General features: G+C 44.8%; 1 protein-coding gene, 1 non-coding gene and 1 pseudogene across 3 annotated transcripts; all 3 read right to left on the bottom strand.

The window, feature by feature from the left end:
• Window positions 1–1687: 1687 nt before the first annotated feature.
• Window positions 1688–5405, bottom strand: LOC116038799 (interferon-induced transmembrane protein 5). Of its 2 annotated transcripts, none has more exons than XM_036003597.1 (3): window positions 5181–5405; window positions 4639–5073; window positions 1688–2936 (listed from the first exon to the last, which is right to left on the bottom strand). In XM_036003597.1, the coding sequence occupies exons 2-3, from the start codon at window positions 4843–4845 to the stop codon at window positions 2715–2717; spliced, it is 429 nt and encodes a 142-aa protein (XP_035859490.1). In that variant the 5' UTR covers window positions 4846–5073; window positions 5181–5405; the 3' UTR covers window positions 1688–2714. The 2 variants fall into 2 exon arrangements, with proteins under 2 accessions (XP_035859490.1, XP_031139326.1); XM_031283466.2 differs by having other exon boundaries at window positions 5188–5405.
• Window positions 5406–8905: 3500 nt separating this feature from the next.
• On the bottom strand, window positions 8906–8978 carry trnar-acg. The gene has a single exon. It is a non-coding gene; the product is annotated as a tRNA-Arg (tRNA).
• An 11724-nt stretch (window positions 8979–20702) lies between these two features.
• LOC118495437 lies at window positions 20703–22002 on the bottom strand (annotated as a pseudogene).
• Between the last annotated feature and the right edge of the window lie 1103 nt (window positions 22003–23105).

Here is a 23105-nt window from a genome sequence, read left to right as displayed (position 1 = left end):
TATTTTGATCTAATAGGCATCACTGTAGCACAATAGGCTGAAAGAAAATCAGCAGTTTATCCAGTGTGTTGAAAAAGCTAAGTCATTTATACAGACAAGAAGCTGGATATCATAGTGCTGGTTGTTGTTTTTGGGACATTTCAAAATGTGGTCTGAAATTAGCCTCTCACTGGATTCGGTCATATACAAATAAGAATCAAGTGTGAAATTGTCTAAGTCAGAAAGATGTTTGAGGTTAAATTAATTAGAATATAAACACAAGATTAGGTTATTAATGAAAATATTTTTACAAACATTTTAGTGTATTTTAAATGTCATTAAATAATACATTAAAATCCCTATAAATTGAGTTGTTTATATATCAGTAAACAGCATAAACATTGTGCTTGGATTGAGCAAACTAACTGTTGAACTAACTGCCTATTTAATGTGATTAAACTCCATGATTAAGTCTAGTTTATGGTCAAAATTAGGGATGACTGTTTTAACCATGGTTGAAGAGTAAGGAGAGTTGTTGAACCTGACTTATGCCATGCCAAGTGTATAAGTCCTTCCTGCATGTATTCCTCTTGCTTCCCCAGGCCTCAGCTGTAGCAAGCAGCTCCTCAGAAAGAGCAGCGAGAAGTTAGCGTTCCCTCCCTCTGCAGTGCCAGCTCCTAGCCTGTAATTCTCCGTGGCTCAGACATCTGTATGCATTTCTCTCCGACCACAGGAGGAAAATAGAAATTTGGAAGCTAGAGGCTGTGATTTGGGTGCGTATAAATAAAGTTGCGAGAAAAGGAGAGGCTGCTAATATGATAGGAGTCCAGAGGGTGGGAGGTCTGGAGGAGCGGGACACCCAAGTCATCAAAGCAAGAGACGAGGAGCAAATGGAGCCTCTGATGGTTTTCTGTCGGACATTCAGATTTAGTCTCTCTGTATTGCTTAAGGGCATCTCAATGGGTGCATTTCACATACCTTATGCAAGTACAAACATGATTAATTATTTGCTATCACATCTTCCTTGATTTGTATGCCTGCCTACCATTTTTATGTGAATATACTAGTTCCACTCCTTAATGTAATAAAAACACAAGCATTTCTGTCCAATATAGCATTACATGTCTGATGCATGATTTTAAACATATTTCTATGGGCATGTCATATCTGGTGTCTTTGGAAGCCTGACCTGACCCTAAAGGTGGGACCAAGCAGCTCAGGCTACAAACTGACCATCCAGCAAAGGGCTAATATAAAATGGCAAGTCATCTGCAATAATTCCTCAGACTGAGAACAGATTGAGGGGAAATGACCCATCTCATCCCATCGCAGGCCTCTCCATTGCTGCTGACTCCTCTGTAGTGGTCTGCCTGGGCGGCCCTGCCTTACAACCAAGGGCACACTTAAACAGTTTCCTAAAATGGGATGCTCTGTATATAGTTGGTACAGCAGCAGGCTCACAGCTGGGATGAAAACAACCATGCCTTGCCCGTTCCCTCAGACCCGCCCCAGAATCAAACCTATGAAGCCCAAAATGATCACTTTAAAATTGGGAGTAGGTTCAGCAGCGCAACCGCAACAGCCATTTGAACAGAAATCTCTTCATCCCCATTTTCATTAAGAGGGGATCTGAAAAAGACCTAGAAATGTTTGATAAAGTAAGAAAAAGCATAATGTGAAAAAGAAAAAGAAAATAAAGACTTATTTGTTTTTCAATGCAATACTGACTTAACAGTATCTGGTTTATTTAGCTCACTCGCAAGAGGTCAGCAACAACATGATGTAAAATTAGAATACTTAACACCAAAATACTAATAAAATACTGTAAATAATGACCAAACAGATGTATTTTGTACAGTAAGAAAAAAAAAACAGCTGAAAGAAGAAAAATAAGTGACTATCAATGGGAGGTGAATGTTGATTGTCCTTTGTCAAGTGGCTTCTCAATATCGTGACATTCAGACTTTGGCCCCACAGTACTCTGTTCTTATAATTTCAGCTGTCATCAAAATTTCTACTCAACATAAATACAATAAATAACAACAAAAAGGACCCAGAGGAGCTGCTTGCTTAATCTCTCAGCCGTTCTTCAGTCTGTTTGTTCCCCTCGTCTCTATTTCAGGCTGTTCAGTCTTTGATCAACCTTAGCTTTCTACTGACCGTGTCTGGGAGACTGCCATGTGTAAGCTGAACTCCCTATAATACTGACATTACAACGAGGGATGCACCAATACTAATCTCCCACAGCACTCGCGTTACAAATTCTGATTAAGTGTTGGCACACAAGTATCAAACCGTTGTGTTGCTTTGACTGAACATAAACTTTTATCATTAGTTTTATCTCAATGGTCCAAAAGTATTATGTTGTATCCATTTTTTTAGGTGTAACTCTCAGATAGTAGTTGAATGTCCTGTTTTAGTCTTTAATTTTTAATACCAGCATTAGTACTGGTGCACCACAAATAGGACATTCCTGTAATACACAAACCAAGGCTTGCATTTCTTTTTCACCAGTTAGGATCATTTTAGTGCTGAGCAGATTTTAGCCCAGCGCGGGTCCTGATTTCCATGTAGATTTCCTTTATTGCTTGGCTTAGACTGGCTAAAATTCTTAAGAGCTATTATGTCAGCTAGCCCTCATCTGCTGCATTGTATCAAATACCCTCTTCCGGTTAGTGTGCATGGGTTGACTTTGTGTGTTTTTTGTTAGTTTTTTTCTCTCCCTTTGCCTCCATTTACCAACTGAACAGTTTCATGAAGTTTTGGAAGCCGTCCTCTCCGAAGAAGTCAAAAGAGCCCTCGGACGTGCCCAGGTGGATGAGCAGGAGGACGAGCAGGACGACGGCCAGAAGTGGAATCAGCAGGTTCCAGCCGGCTGCCAGGATGTTGTACCACTTAGCCTTGTCTGAGCACTCTTGGGCCAGCTGCAGGTTGCCCTGAGTCTTCTGGTCCCTGGCCTACACAGAGGCACACACACACACACACACACACACACACACACACACACACACACACACACACACACACACACACACACACACACACACACACACACAAACTCACATCATTATACGCAACCACTGCAGGCAGTATTAACTAATACAGAAATGAAGAATCAATATGTTTCATAATAGCTTCAAGACGGTTAACTACATAAAAGCTTTGACTCTCCTGCATGGTCCAGCTAAATCTTTCTAGGGACAATTTATGTACATAAAGAACAAAAATGCTTGTGTCTACATCCATGTATTCTGTAAATAGTGAGAGGAGGAGGGCAAACAAAGGCATGATATAATGTTCAGTCGGGTCTTTCTTTTACAATCAGTTCATCACAGCTTGTCCCATAATTCCCAGTTTTTAGAGCGCAGATTCAAGGTTGAGCAAGGGTGGAGTGATATGAAATCCTTGAGCTGCTTGTTAGTGTATGGACCAGGCTGAGTCTTTCACCAGCACTCTCTAATTTCCCTTGAGTACTTGCCCATTAGAAGGATGCCAATTACACCATTTTTAACTCCCTAGACGAGCAGCCAGTCACTGTCTTTAATTTGGGTGGTGAGCCAATACTAGGCCTGTGATTCAGAGCACACAGATGATCCCTATGCACACAGATGAAAGATTTTAAAAAAAATAATACCTCAAATAAAAAGGGTATACACACCCTTTTGTGTGGAGTTTTTCTTATAAACCTTTTTATTTTGGTAATCACACAGTTTGTCCAATCTTGCTTTGCACATGGCATTTTCATGGATCTTCGAGCCGTCTTTTAGTGAGAAAAGATGTTGGGGTTTACGTTTCTGTTTCTACTGTGATGAAGAGCAACCCAACTTTCTACTGTGTATGCCATCTGACAATGGACAATAACAGGTCTCCACCATGGTTGAAACATATTGCTTTTTTTCCATTTTACAAAAGATATTTTCGCTCTAAATCCATCGCTCTCGCTCTAAATCCAGCCATGCTAAAATTTTCCCTGACCTTGGCAAAGAAGTAATGCCGAGGTCCTTCTTGCTCTTTTAGAAAGTATACTGTAGTGCTGGCATTTTCCTGTGGTTTATTTCCCAATGTGGTATTTGCCACAACATGCCCATTGTTTTAAAGCTTTCCTTGCCAACTCGACCCACCCTTGTCTTTTTCTGCCAAACTCACATTACAGAAGACATTAAATCATCTTTCCCTCCCCAGATTAGGTTGTACCACTAATCAAATCATACATTATATTGTATATTGTTTACCAATTTCAAAATTGTCAAGTATATTCCAGTGTTTCTACCCTACCAGTAAATAAAACTGTTTTTTAATCAGTTCATAAACTTTAATAAAGCTTGGAGTTAAAATGAATAGTGATGGCTTTAAAATAGTTTGTTTTTTAAAGTTAATATAAACAGTGTCAAATCAAACCATTTTCACATGACAGTGAACAATGGCTTGGCCCTTGAAACATTGGAAATTGCTATAGAGAGAGAATCCTTTAGTCATTGTTTGGACATCCTATCTTAAACATAAACACATGCAGGCTCATCATATCTTCTTCCTTTTGACACTTCAGTTCATTTCTTGGATGTTGCATGAGCCATGAAAACGGTCCAAACTGAAACTTCCAAGTAATGTGTGGCACAAAATAAAAAAATAAATAAATAAAAAAAGAGAACAAGATCTCACCTTGATGGAGTAGACGAGAGCCATGAATCCCAGGCAGCAGAAGTTAACGTACAAGGTGTTGCACAGCGACCAGACTAGATAGTCCCGTGGAGCATTCTTGCCAGTGTTGCCCATGTTCACCACGGTGGATCCAGCCGGCTTACGGGCAGACTTACAGTTGGTGAGCGGGGTGCAGTCTGAGGGGAAGTTGTACGAATGGTTGTCCATGGTTAGCGTTTAGACAGAAGATCCCCCGGCTATGGGTGAATAAGGTGGGTTTGTAAACTGGCGAGCCTTCCAGATGCTTGAGCACGGTCCCTCTTTGAAAAGTAGTGCCCCCTCTGTGTGAAAGACTTATAAAGGCCCATGGAGAGGGAGGTGACAGGGAGAGGACGCATGGGCAGGGTCCTTTAATATACAGCAGGTCTGTCATTTTGTGGTCAGGCCTGAGAGAGACTGAAATAGAGATACAGCGAGACAGAAAGCTGCATGAGAGAGAAGACAGAAAAAGAGACAGCAAATAAATGCATGGGAGCAGTGCAAAGTCTCTTCCACTAAAGTACCCATCACCTCAGCTTTCAGGTCCTAGTGGTTGGTAGGTGGTTGTGTTGGGCGGAGGTAGCATAGCACAGTGGAGGCAGGGGGTGTAGTTCAAAAGCCTTGAACGTGTTGAGGAGGAGTTCATCTGAAGCACTGTCTGGCTGAGGCCTTGATGGACAAGTCAGTGGTGTGGTCTCTGGAACTGAGTGAGGGCAAAAAGGTCATGTTTTTACAACACCTTTGTAAAATATATGACAATTGTAAAAGGATTTGATGTCCACAGTTACAACACCTAAAATAAAACTTGCCAGAAAGCATCCTGTCTGAATATAGTTTTGTATCAGTTGATTAACTTGTGTGTGGGTTTGCTACTTGTCATTGTAAGATATAATAGTACACAGAATATCTTTGGGTTTGGGACTGCTGGTCAGACAAAACAAGCAAGTTGAATGTGTCACATTGGGCTCTGAGAAAGGATAATATAATATTAGGCATTTTCACTATTTTCAGACATTTTATAGACAAAACAACTAATCAATGAATTAAAAAAATATTTAGCAGATTGATAATGTAAATAGTTTCAGCACAGGGTTGAGGGTTGAGTGTTAGATAATAAAGTTAAAACCTGTTTTATTTTTGCTTAAGCCTTTTTTTTATAGAGGGCAGGATGAGCTCAGTATTATATTTTATTTTAAGCACAATTTATTGAGTTACTTAAATTGGAGATTCCAAGTATGACCACATTCTACTGTTGATGGCCACTGAGCAATCCCCACTGCAGAAAAGAGGTGTTTAGTGCCTTGTGTAAAGGGACAACAAGCATTACTCATATTCTTACAGATTTCCCAAGTCAATACAGTGGGGGTTGACTCTGGCAAAACATGGAAACTGACCTGCTTCTCTGGCTTTATTCTCCCTTATTTGATGTTAACACAGAGAACACATTATTGATGACATAAACATCCTGGATATGAAGGATTTGAGACTTCATGTCTGTGAGGAGTTTTCACGGTGCCATTTAGGAATGCTCTGGAGAACAATATTTTGGAGAAAGAGTGATCATCCTAAGTTGAAAATGAGCATTGATAAGTTGAATATAAGCATTGGTACGGTATAGTGTTGAAATGTGGAACAACAGTGCCCTCTGCTGGCCGCTCACAAAAATCTAACAAATATGGCTGACTACGTTATCCTAAGCATTCTTTTTTTTTATTGAACTAACAAACAATATGGGCATTATTAGTTAAAGTTAATGATATTTCTTCACAATTCGAAATAAAGTAAGAAACGTGTGCAGAAAAGCAAGCCTTAGCAGAGGATGGTTTCGATCCATCGACCTCTGGGTTATGGGCCCAGCACGCTTCCGCTGCGCCACTCTGCTGATTTTAGCTGAAACAGTAAACACATCTTAAATTGTCACAATTCACATTATTCTTACCTTACACATTACAAAATGTTTTCGTCGTCAGGTAAACCCATGTATTAGAACTAGTTCTCCTTACAAAATAAAAGCCTCAACTCAAATTAACAAGGCCGATAATGACTCAATTTACATGAAAGCAATTAGTGAAGCAGCAACATTTTAAACGTTTGGGACTGCCTCATCCACTGCGTGGTAGACAGTTGGAAGCTTGAAGACCTTTCTCTTATAACAAGGAAACTACTAAGAAAGGTTAACTACTTAACTAAAAAGGAAAGCCCTGGTAATCTGTGTCTAGTCGTATCAGGATCTTACTTTGGCCAGTTGTTAAAGTTATGTGAAAAGCTCTGTAATTGATTATCCCGCTCTAAAACTTTATATTGCATCATAATATAACACTAACCAATTACATTTACCTGGGAGGGTTTTCCTGTATAGCTGAAGCAACATTTAGTAAAATTGCAACGGAAGCTAACAACCTGCTAGCTACAGCCGAGGAAAGGTGGAATAGGCCTAAAGCTAGCTTGTTTGTAACGCTGAACGAACTTTGCGAAAACTTTCAACTGGTAAAGAATGGGAACAATAGAAGATACAACTATTTTAGTAAAGAAAGAATAAGGCAGGTAAAAGACATTTCAATCAAAGTAATATGAACTGACCCGATAACCAAAAAAACGGGAGTTGAGCCATGGATGTATAAAGACAGTTGAGCGCGGAAAGGGCATAGAGCTCCTTCAATTTGATTGAACTTTCTGAGCACCCTGGACTTTTTTGTCTTTCCAACGTTATATCCTCAGGGCTCTAGAGTCACACATGCGACCACAATTTGTAAGGGTGCGACTAAGATTTTTCCTAGGTCGCACCGGTGCACCTAACGTCGTTGCATCCGCTGCCTCTCCACGAACGAAACGATGTCGTTTATATTGATATGGTTTAATGTTGCGTTACGTGACCCATTCCTTCTGTAAAGCCGTGCCTGTGTTTGGATCTCTCTCCGCGCAGCCCCGCCCCCATTCACTCACACACGGCCCACCTGCTACATGCAGACAGACACGGCGCCGCCGGTCCAAACTGCTGACATTTATCTACAGTTTTAATTGTTATTAACACAGCTATATATTGTTAAGTATGAGAGGGAAACCTGTATTGGTACTAGTGTTTACGCTGGTAACTCTCTGTTATTGCGGCCACCACGGCGAAAAACACATTAGAAGTTATTAAATGCAACTAACTTCAGTTCGTTGAGTAATAGCGTGAGATGGAGCCTGCTGGACCTGGCCGAGAGATGTGACCCATGGCCACATTATCATAGTTCATAAAAATGCAGCGCAGTGACGATACAGACATTTCATAGCCTACACAAGACGTGTAACGCCGCTGACCTGCCAAAGCGCATTCGACCCGTGCTGGACCCAGTCACCCGTCACTCTGTGAGTAGCATACGCTTCAGTCCATTTTTTTTTTTTTAAGATTTCGGCCTTTATTTTGATAGGAAAGCTGAAGACATGAAAGAGGAGAGAGAGGGGGGAATGACATGCAGGAGAGGGTCGCAGTCGAACCTCTATACCAACTGAGCTATCCGGGCGTCCTCTCTCTCTTTTAATCAGTCAGTTATTGTTGTTGAAAACAAGTGAAGGAGGTTATATATTTTTAATATATCCTAAGCTATTTATTTCAGATAACTTTCTGAATGTGTTGCAGCTGTATATTTTCAAACTGGTAAAGGAAACCCTGTCTTTGCATTTTATTTTAATCACAATCTGTTTTAATAAAAGAGCTTGTGAAAAGTGGCTTTGACTTAAAACTGAACATTTAGCCCATTTGGTAAAAAAATACAGAGCTATATATCGTGTATCCCTATTCAGCGTTAACGACGACGCTAGGAAAAATTTGGGTGCACCTAAATTTTGTGCTGGTGCACCTAAATAAAAAAGTTAAGCGCACCAGTGCAACCAAGGCAAAAAGTTAGTCTGGAGCCCTGAATCCTTGTTCTTAACTAGCAGCCACAATATGACATCGCGGTCAAATAAATACATAAATTAAATGAACTTTTGACGTTTAATACACGAGATTTGCCAGTAAAAAGTTACTTTATTTACCGTGGAAAAATACCGAGATGAGTCTTCTCTTGCGATTGCGGCCATTGAGCGGAAAGAGCGTTTTGATTGGTAGGAAATGGAGATGGGCATTGCCGGGAGCAGGCGCTTTTTTTGATTGGTAATGGATATGGGGTCTCTTTTGATTGACAAATAATGGAAGGGAGCTTTGGGTTTGATTGGTAAGAAATGAAGAATACTTGGTCAACAATTACTCGCAAAGAGAAAATTTCGAGCCAGCCAGGAGTCGAACCTAGAATCTTCTGATCCGTAGTCAGACGCGTTATCCATTGCGCCACTGGCCCAAGATGAGCTGCTGATGATCAATTCTCCTTCTTCTTCTTCTCCGATTAATAGTTGGATCTTGGATCAACATACATAGGTGCATACCGCCACTCTCTGTACCAGAGGCGAATTTGCATTTCCTAGGATGGAGCCCTATAACCTAACCCCAGATAACCTACCGAAGGAGACTGTCGTGTGACTCTAACGTGTGGATAGACTACACCGTCGCCAGTGTACATCGTAGTTGATAAGTACGCCGCCACACCTAAGCGTCGTCGCCAGATGTGCCCCCCCCCCCCCCCCCAAAAAAAAAATTTATTGAGTGACTTCAAGTCAATCAATATACAGTAAGCCTATGTTTAAATGTATTTCAATTCATTCAATACATGTTCCAGGCCCTTTATCCATTATACATGTTGCTCTAAAAGTACTGACAATAATACTGTAGCGCTCACGGCTCTGCCGCACGGCTGGCTAGGTAACTGAATGACAAGGAGACGGTGGCCGAAGTTTAACCGGATAGACCGGGCTTTATTACCCTAGAACACAGGCTAGTAACAGGGTTGGAAGAGTGCCCAAAAAAACAACAAAAAGAAGAGCTGCTAGCCGTAACTACCCCCCTCGCTTCCTGTCTTAACGTAAACACCTCCCTCTCCTTCCCGCCTCTCCTGAACCTAACCAATCAGCTGAACTAGGGCAACATCTTCCCCCAATGAACACCCCCCCGAGTCTCTCCCATATTAGTCCTGCAGGGTCGCTACACTCAGTGTGACGCGGTACACAACCTGGCCCACCCTCTGGACCACGTAGCAGGGACCAATCCATGTGCTGTCTAACTTAGGGCAGCAGCCCTTTACTCTCTTGGGTCCATACACCCAGGCAAGGTCCCCAGCCTGGAAGTCCTGTCCTTTGATGTGCACATCGTAGCCTCGTTTTTGACGGACCCCAGCCTGCTGCGATTGGTGCCTGGCAAAGTTGTCTCCAATCGGTCCTGTAACTGCCTGGCATATTCTGGCCCTGCTGAGGCATCGGGTGCATCTGGTGGCCGTCCACAGACCAGCTCCGGCGGCGTTCTCAGCTCTCTGCCGAGCATCAACAATGCAGGAGTACATCCAGTGGATTCTTGGACTGTCACGCCATGAGGATGAGGGGTATCTGCAGATCCCAATTACTCTGGTCCGGGGCAGTGGAAAGGGCCAGCTGGGCACTCAAGGTCCACATGAACCGCTCCACTAATCCGTCACTTTGTGGGTGCAGCGGGGTAGTCCTCGTCTTCTGGATGCCAAGCTGGCTACACATTGCGGTGAACACCTGTGCTTCAAAGTTCCGCCCCTGGTCGGAGTGGAGCTGTGATGGTGTTCCGAAGCGGCTGAACATTCCTTGTACCAAGGCGTCAGCCACGGTTGTCGCCTCTTGGTCAGGAAGGGGGTATGCTTCGGGCCACTTCGTAAAGTAGTCAATGGCGACTAGCACATATCGATTCCCTCTACTAGTACGGGGGAGTGGCCCCAGCACATCAACTGCCACTCTGTCCATGGGTGCCCCTACCCGGTGCTGCTGTAAGGGTGTACGGGACTGACCTTGGGGGCCTTTGCGGGCAGTACAGGCATTGCAGCGGCGGCAGTAGTCTTCCACATCCCTCCTACTCTGGCCCCAATAGAATGTCTGTCTCAGCCGTCTTAAGGTCTTTGTCACCCCAAAGTGACCAACTCCGGGGCTACCACGATGTGCTTCCAGCACTTCCTCGCAGAGGTTTTTGGGTACAACCACTTGCCATCATGGTTCTCCAGTGGCTGGCTCACGCCAGCACCTCTTCAGGACTCCCTCATGCAGCTCCACTCCTGGCCATTGAGACCAGAGCCCTCTGACTGTGGCGGACTGGCCAACCACATCTTCCCAGGGTGGTCGGATGTTAGCATCCAGCCACCCCATGACCAGATTGAGGTCAGGGTCCTCGAGCTGCAATTCCCTCCACCTCTTCACATTATCGGGTAACAGCGCCCGACAGATCACCCTTCTAGCGTTCTGGCTTGCTGCTTCACGTTCTTCGGCACGGTCACAGTGGTGACAGCCTGGAGCGCACAGTCAGCGGGAGAGACTGTCTGCATTGGTGTGACTTTCCCCAGCCCTGTGCTGAATAGTAAACTGAAAGGCCTGGAGTTGTTCGATCCATCTGGCTACTTGTCCTTCTGGCTCTTTGAAGGACATGAGCCACTTCAAGACAGCGTGGTCAGTGCGGATAGTGAATGGCAGGCCACAGAGGATATGCTTGAAATGGCCCACTGCATCGATCACTGCCAAGAGTTCCCTTCGAGTGACGCAGTAGTTCTTCTCTGGCTTATCGAGGGTGCGACTGTGGTAAGCAACAACACGCTCGCCCTCTGGGGTCAGCTGCGAGAGTATGGCGCCAAGGCCTGTGTTGCTGGCGTCCGTGTCGAGGATAAATGGCAGCTCCGGGTTGGGTGCAACCAGCACCGGGTCCTTGCATAAAACCTGTTTTATCTGGTGGAAGGCAGCTTCCTGGTCCGGTCCCCACTCATAGGGAACGTCTTTGTGCAGTAAGTTGAACATGGGCGCAGCCACCGTAGAGAATCCAGCCACAAACCGCCTGTAGTAGGATGCCAATCCCAAGAAGGATCTCAGTTGGTGGACCAATCCCGGACAGCTGCTACCTTGTCTGGTTATGCCAGCTTCACTTACTTTGTGACCCAAGAAGGATACCTCCCGCTGCGGGAAGCGGCACTTCCCGGGATGAAGCTTCAGGCCTGCAATCTTGATCCGTTCCAGTACTTCTCTCAGGCTCTCAAGTGCTGAGTCAAAACTGGGCCCATGGACAAGGAAATCATTGAGGTAGACTAGGCAGCGCTCGGGGGGGACACCCACAAGGACCTTTTCCATCAGCCTCTCAAATGTTGCGGGGGCATTGCACAGCCCGAACGGCATAGTGGTGAACTGCCACAGGCCCCGCCCCATGGTAAAGGCGGTCTTGGCTTTGTCTTCTGGAGCCATGGCCACCTGCCAATATCCACTCCGGAGGTCCAATGAGGAAAACCATGCTGAGCCGGCCACATATTCGAGGGACTCATCTATCCACGGCAGTGGATAAGAGTCTTTCGCTGTCTTGTCGTTTAAGGGTCGGAAGTCAACACAAAACCTCCACTTCCCATCCTTCCTAGGAGCCATAACGACCGATGACACCCATGGACTTTCGGACGGCTCAATAATGCCAGCATCCTTCATTTCTTGTAGCATCTGGTTTGCAGCAGCTTGGCGGGAATATGGGAGGCGCCTAGGCCGCTGGCAGATTGGCTGTGCATTCCCAGTATTGATGGAGTGCTGAACCAAGTGAGTGAGCCCCACGTCGTTGGGGTTGGTGGAAAAACTGTGTCGATACTCATGCAGGAGGTTCCAGAGCCTATTCTGCTGCTCCAAGCTCAGACCTTCCCGATTTTTCTCCCACAGGTCCTTGACGGTTGCACTGGCTGCCGCCTCTTTCTCGGAAATGGGGGCTACACTTGCGGTCTGGATAACTGCAGGTAATGGTGGCTGGTTGTCCGATGGGACAAGGGCTGTGGGGCTGTCAGCAGTTAGTGGACGAAGGCTTCTCGTCGAAGGGACCTCACCCTGAGAAGAGTCTGGGGAATGGGACGGTTCTCCTCGTGCATTATCATCCTCAACTATATTACTAGTCATTTTGGGGATGAGAGGGTCACTCAGGAAGGGAATAGATACCCCATCAGGGAACATAATTGTCCGTGTTTGGAAGTCCAGTATAGCCCTTGCTTCACACAGGAAGTCCAGTCCAAGTATACAACTCTCGGTTATTTCAGTGACCCAGACTGGTTGGCAGGCTGAATAAGCCCCCACTTGGATCTGCGTTTCACACCGCCCTAGCATGGGGGCTTTTCCCCCAGTGACTGTGGTGAGTGGAACACTGGTGGCTTGGGGTTGAGTTCCAGCTGGCAGGAGATCAAGGTGAAGGAGAGTTGCAGTTGAGCTGGAGTCGAGCAGGGCGTTGGTCAATTGGCCATTGAGCAATATCGATACTCGGCAGCTGTCATTGTTTGAGGTCTTTTGAGTGTTAAGGGCATGAGTGACAGGGAGGCGGAGCGCTTTTACCGCAGAATGATTGTCACCACCTCTGGGGAGCGAAAGTTGGCTCGGGTTGCTCCCCTCTACACCAAGCCTCGAGCGTTTCCCGATGCCGGCACGCCCAAAGCAGAATCGAGGACAGGACAGAAGCGCCATGTGTGACACCCCTGATTGCACCTCCAGCAGATTTGCCTCTGTCGATCTTCAGGTGAAGGGGAAGGACGTCCGGGGCCCATTGGCAGAGAGGTTGGTCCAATCTGCGGAGAAGCTTGACTCTTGGGCCCTGTTGACACCTGTCCGGGTGGGTTATCGAAACCTTCTATGAGGATGTCTTCCACCGCTCTAGAGCTGCATCCAGGATCTGTGGGTCAGCAAGCCGGACTTGTTGGCGCAATGGAAGGGGTAGGAAGCCACGAATGAATGCTTCCTTAGTTAGCACCAAGCATGTTTCATCATCAAACTCAAGGAATCCTCTTTGAGCGAGGTAGCGCAGCTCCGCTGCAAACACTCCTAGCTTTTCTCCAGGTGCCCGCACTCGTTCGTTAAACCTCTGCCGCATCACAACTGCCGGGGTGGTGGTCCCAAAGCGTCTCTCTAGTGCCCTGGATATAGCTTGTGGGTTCTCCAGGTCCACCACAGTCACATCTAGCAGTATTTTCCTAGCTTCACCTTCCAATGCTGAGATCAAATGGACGGCTCTCTCAGCTGGGGACCAGCCATTTGCGGTTGCTAGAAGACCAAACTGGGCCCAGTATGTTTCCCAGGAAGTGAGTCCATCATAGCGCCCAACCTTTAAGCGGCCATCTCTGGGGGCTGGTTGTTGCACCCTCATTAGGGCCGTGGTGAATGCGGCAATCAAAGCTGGTACCAGGTCACCTGGTTTGTTAGCAGTCGCAGGTGAACTAGCTGGGGTGGCAGTAAGGGAGCAACACTTTTCACGTATCTCCACAGGGTGACAATCTGAACTGGCACCCTCATCGGAATGGTGGGCAGTTTGTGAATACAAGCCATCCACTGGACAATTAGCATCATGGGCAGCAACTGCAGCATGCTTATTTTTGGATGTGGCCGTTTTAACACTGGCATGGTCGGTGCCCACATTTTCCTTATTAGCGTTAGCCTGATAAGCGTTAGCATGAGCCTCTGACTCATGAGGTTTAGTCAAAGAGCTTTCCAGGAAAAGTCCGAAAGCACGCTCCATTGCAAGGCTCATCCTCTGCATAAACCCATCCTCTATTCCAGCTGTAATGTCTTTCTCTAACTCTGTGATAGAACTTGGTTGGCCATCCATTTTACCTTTGGGATCTGCCGGAGTAGTGACATCATCGATGACTGGGCGACGTGCGTCCGGATTGTTTACATTTAATTCTCCGGGGCATGGTCTGGCCGGTGCGGCAACTTGAAACGGACTTTTCCTCATAGCTTCGGGAACGTCCGTCAGCAATGTAGCAAGGGGTGAGTGAGTTGTTTTCCCCACCTTTCTCCGAACAACTTGGTCGTCCTCTGCCGGCTTCCCCCTTGGTGTTTCAGGGGCAGTGTATAGGGCATAGCGGTCCGGCTTTCCGTTACGTTCAGTCATCTTGTTTCCTCGGTGGTGGCTAGCAGTGGTAGCTGTCGGTACACGATCCGTTCTGCCTGCACGATCCGTTCTGCACATGCGCAAAATGTTCGTGCATGCGCGGTTGTACGAGGATTTACGACACTGCACGATCTGTTCCATGCTTCCGGTCGACAGCCAAGCTAACTGTCGGTACACGATCCGTTCTGCACATGCGCAAAATGTTCGCGCATGCGCGGTTGTACGAGGATTTACGACACTGCACGATCTGTTCCACGCTTCCGGTCGACAGCCAAGCTAACGTTAGTTTAGCTAACAGCTAATTCGGCTAACTGCTAGCTGAGACAGCATGTAATAACTTTAAAATACCCTCAAAATAAAACTTGAAAATAAACGTTGACATATATAACAAACACCTAACATATATAACAGCTGTTACGTCAGTTCTACTTTACTTGTGCTCATTTAAAATACAATCACTCAATACTTGTCTTTATTGTTATTACTGTGAAGTCTTAATTTAGCTGTAGCCTGCTTTTCCCATTACGTTTGAGTTAACGTTATTTTAGACTGAATCTAGCTGTCAGCTAGCGGTTAGCCGAATTAGCTGTTAGCTAAACTAACGTTAGCTTCCCGGTGGAGGCTAGCCATAGGCTAGCGTGGAACAGATCGTGCAGGTCGTATGGATACGTAAAACAGTATTATCTTGCGCATGTGCAGAACGGATCGTGCAGGCAGAACGGATCGTGTACCGACACCAACGTTAGTTTAGCCAAAGAATTTCTAATATGGGAAGAAGTTCCTGTCGGTACACGATCCGTTCTGCCTGCACGATCCGTTCTGCACATGCGCAAAATGTTCACGCATGCGCGGTTGTACGAGGATTTACGACACTGCACGATCTGTTCCACGCTTCCGGTCGACAGCCAAGCTAACGTTAGTTTAGCTAACCGCTAATTCGGCTAACTGCTAGCTGATTGTAGCGGTCTGCCGTTATCCTCCACAGGCAAGCTAACGTTAGTTTAGCTAACAGCTAATTCGGCCAACTGCTAGCTGAGACAGCATGTAATAACTTTAAAAGACCCTCAAAATAAAACTTGAAAATAAACGTTGACATATATAACAAACACCTAACATATATAACAGCTGTTACGTCAGTTCTACTTGTGCTCATTTAAAATATAATCACTCAATACTTGTCTTTATTGTTGTGAAGTCTTAATTTAGCTGTAGCCTGCTTTTCCCATTACGTTTGAGTTAACGTTATTTTAGACTGAATCTAGCTGTCAGCTAGCAGTTAGCCGAATTAGCTGTTAGCTAAACTAACGTTAGCTTCCCGGTGGAGGCTAGCCATAGGCTAGCGTGGAACAGATCGTGCAGGTCGTATCCTCGGTAAAACAGTATTATCTTGCACATGCGCAGAACGGATCGTGCAGGCAGAACGGATCGTGTACCGACAGTAGCCACATTGTTCTGGGTAGCCAGCTATCGTGCGGGGAATGGAAGCGTGGTTGATCCCACTTCTGACACCAATGTTGCGCTCACGGCTCTGCCGCACGGCTGGCTAGGTAACTGAATGACGAGGAGACGGTGGCCGAAGTTTAACCGGATAGACCGGGCTTTATTACCCTAGAACACAGGCTAGTAACAGGGTTGGAAGAGTGCCCAAAAAAACAACAAAAAGAAGAGCTGCTGGCCGTAACTACCCCCCTCGCTTCCTGTCTTAACGTAAACACCTCCCTCTCCTTCCCGCCTCTCCTGAACCTAACCAATCAGCTGAACTAGGGCAACATCTTCCCCCAATGAACACCCCCCCGAGTCTCTCCCATATTAGTCCTGCAGGGTCGCTACACTACGATAAATTAAATTGTAGTATCTCATCAGCGTATGTGACCTGCACTGTTGGAAGAATGCATTGTAACTCTAACATTTATTGAACATTGGCACCATCTACTGGATCATTTACACTAATTGCCTTACTGTTTATTAAGCTTGATAGATCTGGGGTCCGTTTCAGGAAGGAGGTTTAACAAACTCTGAGTCTAACCCTGATGTCTGAGTTGATTTACCCTGAGATGGGAAACTCTGAGTTTTCGGTTTCAGAACAGCTGATTTGAGTTGGTTCAATCAGGGTTACGCGCGTGCACCACCACTATTGACCCTTTGCACGTGACGTCACGCTCCACTTGCGCGAATTATGAACGCCATGACGGACGGCGGAAGAGCTATATGCTGTAGATGGACGGCAAGCTAAACTCGTACGTTTTTGTTCGTGTTTGTGTTCTCACATTCACAATGTGCAGAGTAATCCTCACCAACACAAGCATATGTATGTATTGCCTTTCTGTTTCAAATGGAAATGAGTGATAAATAAAATGATCCTCAACCAGCTTGCTGCCGTGCTAACCAGCTAACAGGTCCAACCCAATGATGACCCACATAACTAGCTAACATCGGTTATTCACTGACCTAGCTACATATCCAAAAAAGAAAGCCGTTCCATTGATCATTTAACTTAACACACATACAAAAAATATCGGTTAAATTAAAGATGACATGGCACGGAAACTAGCTTCAAAAACGAGTTAAATGCAGGTCTGCGGAGCTCCTACCCCGGCTAGCTGACGAGCTAGCTGCAGCTAGCTTTGGACGGCTCGCTAGCTGCTGCCCATCGCGTCGAAATATCCACCGGTCAAATCTAAACATAGGCTACGCAGCGAATATAATCACAGATAAGAAGATGGCTAGATGTTACAAGTATGTGTGGTTACTACTGATCATAGACACTCCGTGATTTACTGCATGGATTAACGTGTGATAGATAATTAATGACTGCACTTCCAAGAGCTGGGATGTGTTCAGGCATCCATTAGCTAGGAAGTTGCATTGGCACACCCAGTGAACAACGGTATGGGTAGCCACGACCGACCATGTCCTCTAAAAACATGGGCTACGTGTTATATAAATCTTTACTTAAGGAGAATTACGGTCAATTTTTACGTTAGTCTTGATCGCTATGCTACGCGAGTACTTTCGATAGAAAAAACCCGGACCCGAATCAGTGCAGGTAACACGGAGAAGCTGCAGCTATGTACTACAAGCGTCCACTGAGCTAAAACGGCAGTGGTCGGGGCCTTTGTGCCTCTTAACAGACAGAAAATGCAATTAATATGTCTGTGCCACATGAACAGGGCCCTTACGTGTCAACAAGATGCGTTTTCAACTCAGACATTGTTTAAATTCACCTACCCTGGTCCCTGTCTCGATCCTGCTGGTAGCTAGCTTGCCCTGCTAGCTGCCGTCCGGTGAGTGCCGTCCAGCTACTACCACACTACTGTTTTTTTTAGGGGGGGAATAAACTTGAAGACGTGACATGACCTGTCCTCTGGAGGACATAGCCACACTACCGCCGCTCCGCGGATTATTATTGGGATGATTATTACAGAAGCCTGACTGAATACACTCACCGGACGGCAGCTAGCAGCTAACAGCTATCAGCTAGCAGGGCAAGCTAGCTACCAGCAGGATCGAGACAGGGACCAGGGTAGGTGAATTTAAACAATGTCTGAGTTGAAAACGCATCTTGTTGACACGTAAGGGCCCTGTTCATGTGGCACAGACATATTAATTGCATTTTGTGTCTGTTAAGAGGCAAAAAGGCACTCTAAAACTTGCCCCGACCACTGCCGTTTTAGCTCAGTGGACGCTTGTAGTACGTAGCTGCAGCTTCTCCGTGTTACCTGCACTGATTCGGGTCGGGGTTTTTTCTATCGAAAGTACTCGCGTAGCTATAGCGATTAAGATTAACGTAAAAATTGCCCGGAATTCTCCTTTAAGTAAAGAATAGATGTTAATACAAAATAAACCCTAGATTGATGTCTTATCTTTGCCATTATGAGGTACCTCCCCCCACCGTTAGCGTACCATCACGTACCTCAAACCCAGCCAGCTACAAAGAACTGGTTAGCATCCACACTTTTAAACGCTTTGAGATCAGCACCAGTATATGGGGATACCCCGTTTACCACATAGTGGTACAGATCGTGTGGACTTAAGTCGGGCAGACTCTGTGATTTAATGAGGTCCGTGAAAACGGAAGGATAACGAATTAAGGGTCTGTATCCAATCCTGCTATCTCCAACTTCTCCAAATACTGCTCTTTGTGAGCACCTACCAGATGCCCTACCTCGACCGATAACGGCACGACAACTTGTTGTTCAGTAGAAGAAGCCATATAAAGCCACAAATACAGTTTATTTAGTGTTATGTATTTCAAACTGATTGAAACTATGAAACTTTCCGCTCGTCCACTACTGTTTAGCCTGTGCTTCCGCCGTCCGTCATGGCGCCGTCACGTGGTCGTGTGACGTGTTTGCAAAGGGTCAATAAAAAGACAGCATGAATGGAGCCATGATACTACGATTCACCATGGCAACCAACAAAACTCGGTCGGCATACTTCACGCCCCTGGAACTCGAAGTACTCATGCAGGCGTACAGTGAGAATGAACCCGTATTACGCAAAAAGAGCAACACAGCTGCAGCAGCAAAAGAGAGAGAAACGGCGTGGGAGAAAATTGCTGCTCGGGTCAACGCGTAAGTTCCAATATAGTGTTGTCATTTCACATTTAATTTACACAATCATTTTAATTCATACTTTTTATTAATTCCCAGTGGGGAAATTACATTTTTTACACTGTTTGTTAGAACACACACTACATACGGGCCTGAAATACACACCCATGCTCATATTTAATCACAAATATAACATTATTGGTAAAAACTGGTGGAATAGTATTGAACCTATAATCTATTTCATTTAGGTGCAACCCTGCGGGTGAAAAACGCTCGTGGAAGCAACTGAAAATGAAGTACAAGAACATACTTCAAACAGGTAAGACTTAAGTGTAGTAGGAGCATGGCTGCACCTAATTTTAATCACATTTTAAATATGAGAGGAAATATTCATTGGCAATTCGAATGTGCTGTAGTTTATCCCCAACTAATGTTCACATACATAGATGTCCTCTCACCCATCCTCATTTGTTAATTAAAAGGGCCCATTTTAAATTAACATTTGACGTCTACTAAGCCAACAGAAAGAAGGCAGAGGCCCGCAAAACCGGTGGAGGACCAGCACCACTACCTCTGACAGAGGCAGAGGAGCTGGCCCTTAGCCAGAATGCAGGAAGGCCAGTAGCAGAAGGAATCCCTGGGGGGAGCTCCTCCTCTGAGCCAGCCACAGCACAGGACACAAGTGCCTTCATAAGATGTAATAGGCTTATATTTATCTTCTTTTATTCCTATTTATATTTTAGAGATATATTATTCCCCCTTCATGGGTTTGTCATTTATTCCAACAGATTCGGATGGTGATCTCACACTTGTGGACCCTCACGCAACAGCAGAACTCCTTGAAGCTGTAAGTAGACAACTAAATACTCCAGACATGATGCAAGTAGTTTAATGATGCAAGTAGTTTAAAGTCTAACGAAACATTAACTCATCTTCACAGGAGGTAACAGAGGACACATTGTCTGCTGCCACAGAGAGGGATCCAGAGAGGCCTACAGAAGTAGGATATCACCACTATGTTACTGATAGTCATCTCCACATTCACAATTGTGTGGTATCAACCCAGTATCACGTGTGACATGTATGACTGGATATTCTACTTTTTAACAGAACATGGCTGGGCAACAGGAGGGTCCATCAACTTCAACAGCACAGATGAACACAGTGAGATGTGCAGCAACTGCCAGAGGTTCTTTCTGTGGAATGAATGTTCATTCTGTATGATTTCCTTTTTAATGTCATGATTTTATGTATTCCCAGTTACCTGTATAGAATGTATCTGGTCAAAGAAATGCAGAAAACGGACCTAGAAATGGTATTGTTGGGCCGCCAGATCATAAAAACAGATCTGGAAATCGAAATCCTCAAACACAAGTTAGAGGTGGGTGCATGGTCAGAGGTGACTTATGTCAGTCATTGGAACAATACAAAAAACCTAACTGTTGCTTTTGTGTTTTTAGGAAATAAGAAGACAAAATAAAACTTCAATTATTTGTCTTTATTTGGGTGGTGCTTGTGTTTTAGCAGAAGTGATTCCTGCATATCATGTCTCTGACCACTCTTCCATCCTGGACATCTGCAGGGTGGATGGGGTCCTCATCAGGGTCCTCTATATGTAGGGCAGTGCATTGCTCTCCTATAATTGTGGCAATATTATGGAGAACAACACATGCCACAATAATGTCACAGGCCTTCTCAGAGGTTACCCTGAGGTGGTGTAGGCACTGGAAACGAGCTTTCAGCAGGCCTATGGTCATCTCCACCCGGGCTCTAGTCCTGCAGTGGGCCACGTTCAAGTTGTGTTGGGGGCCTGGGTCCGGGTCAGGGTAAGGGGTGAGCAGAGTGGGCTGGCATGGGTAACCCCTGTCACCCAGCAGAAGGCCTTCACTCTCCTGTAATGTATAGTGGATACATTTGAGTGTATTTAAGGAGGGAGACAGGTGAATAATACTGTACAAAGCTTTAGGCTGCTTACCACGTTCCAGTCTGTTGCTCAGGGCAGACTCACGATATATCCTTGAGTCATGCACAGACCCAGGCCATTTGGCCTCCACGTTGGTTATGAGATATGCAGCATCACATATGATCTTGACAGTGTAGAGAATGACAGATGTTACTTGCAGTATTGTGATACAGTTTATGACATTTTGTGACAGTGGTCAATTTACCTGCACATTAATGCTGTGAATGGACTTCCTATTCACGTAGTCAGCTTCATTTGCTGATGGAGCAGTGATTGGGATTTGTGTGCCATCTATGCAGCCAATCACATTGGGAAATCCTAAAAGAAATTCAAATTACTTATTCTGATCTTGCAGCACCATGTCATTATCCAAATTATAATTAATGATTATTCATTGTAAGGGTTTTACATTATTCACCTGCAATCCTGTGGAACTCTTCTTTAATGGCTCTCACTGGTTTGTGTCCAGGGAACACTACAAACATGTTTAACAAATGTTTCAGAGCGAGGCACACTTTTCTGACGGCTCTGCATACAGTAGCTTTACTAATATGCTCCGCATCACCAACGTTGTAAAGAAAACTGCCGTTTGCAAAAAAACGTAATGCAACACAAAGAATCTGCTTGGATGTAAGAGCATGTCCACGATGGGTGACGTTGGTGATATGAGGACGGATAAGGTTATGCACATATCTGATAGACTGTGAAGAAAAACGATAACGCTCAAATAGGTAGTTATCTGGAAATGAAAATACAACTAGTCAGGGCCTCAATATCATCTCCTGACAAATGTTTAACACCCTGCGAAGTAATACAGCTTCTTCATCAACGGGATCCTCGACAAAAGGACATGCCATGTTCGAGAACAAACCTTTAGTCTATCTAACTGAGTTAATGAAACAACCTATTTTATTGATGCAGATGACAGAACTGCGCTAAAATGCGCCGGATACAGACTGAATGAATGAATGAGGAAATGAGACACCCCGAGAGGGAGGAGACTGAGAGAAACTCAAGGTTTCTTGAAGAAAACCTGCTCCCGACCAGGTTAGGTTCACAGACTCAGTTACCATAGTAACTGACTCTGAGGTTAAGTTACCTCTCTTTCTGAAACAGAAAACCCAGAGTTTCCCTCATCTCAGGGTTAACAAACTCGAGAGTTTTCACTAAACCTGCTTTCTGAAACGGACCCCTGTTTACATGATGTAACTTTATGTACGTATGTGTATATGTATTATCTATGCATGTATACACTTTATTATATACAACTTATATCTGTACATAGTAGTCAAAGGTTCATGTTTAACGTTACCTTGTTTATCTTGGTTTTTAGCCGTAACGTTATGTCTGTTTCTGTGTTGAAAGCAACACCTAACCAGACTCAAATTCCCTTGTGTTTACACTTACTTGGCCAATAAAGCAGTTTCTGATAAAAATCCAAAATATACTGTAAGTTCTTTATTTATTAAGTATCTTTGCAGATACCCCCAATAAAAAAAAAAAAGTGATTTGAGTCAAAGGCACAACGGTCTCACTGTGTGGGCTTGCTCTCTGTTCTTTATCTAGTTGGCAATAACCCTAGCAAAGCTAAGACCAGCCAAATCACTGACTTATTTATTCTGTAATGGGTAAATGTCACTCAAGCACCTTCATATTTGTTTTAACGTTAGGAGAATACCCTTAATAGTTGATTTGTTTGTATTTTTTGAGTGAATTGACGTTCATTTTGGGTAACAAGTGGACGCAACTATCACTCAGGCTAGCAAGCTCCCCAGCTATATAAGCTGTTATTTTTATGATTTTGATCATATATCTTGTGACTATACCTTCGTTAAGGTCCTAAGGCGTAAGACAGTTGATGATTGTTGTTGATTTTGGTTAAATATGCCAAATTGCTATTATGATTGTTGTTCAGACTGCTTAGCTAAGGTAGCTAATGCTGTCGGCATCTGTCTCTTGT

The sequence above is a fragment of the Sander lucioperca genome, chromosome 7 (assembly GCF_008315115.2).
Source record: "Sander lucioperca isolate FBNREF2018 chromosome 7, SLUC_FBN_1.2, whole genome shotgun sequence".
Lineage (NCBI taxonomy): Eukaryota > Metazoa > Chordata > Actinopteri > Perciformes > Percidae > Sander > Sander lucioperca.
The sequence above is the reverse complement of the archived record's forward strand: the minus strand, read 5'-3'. Positions and strand labels throughout refer to the sequence as shown.

Coding starts and splice junctions, on each gene's coding strand:
- LOC116038799 (XM_036003597.1), bottom strand. CDS start 4,845: ATGGACAACCATTCGTACAACTTCCCCTCAGACTGCACCCCGCTCACC. Junction 2,937..4,638: donor CTCTCGTCTACTCCATCAAG/GTGAGATCTTGT, acceptor GCCTCTGTGTAG/GCCAGGGACCAGAAGACTCA.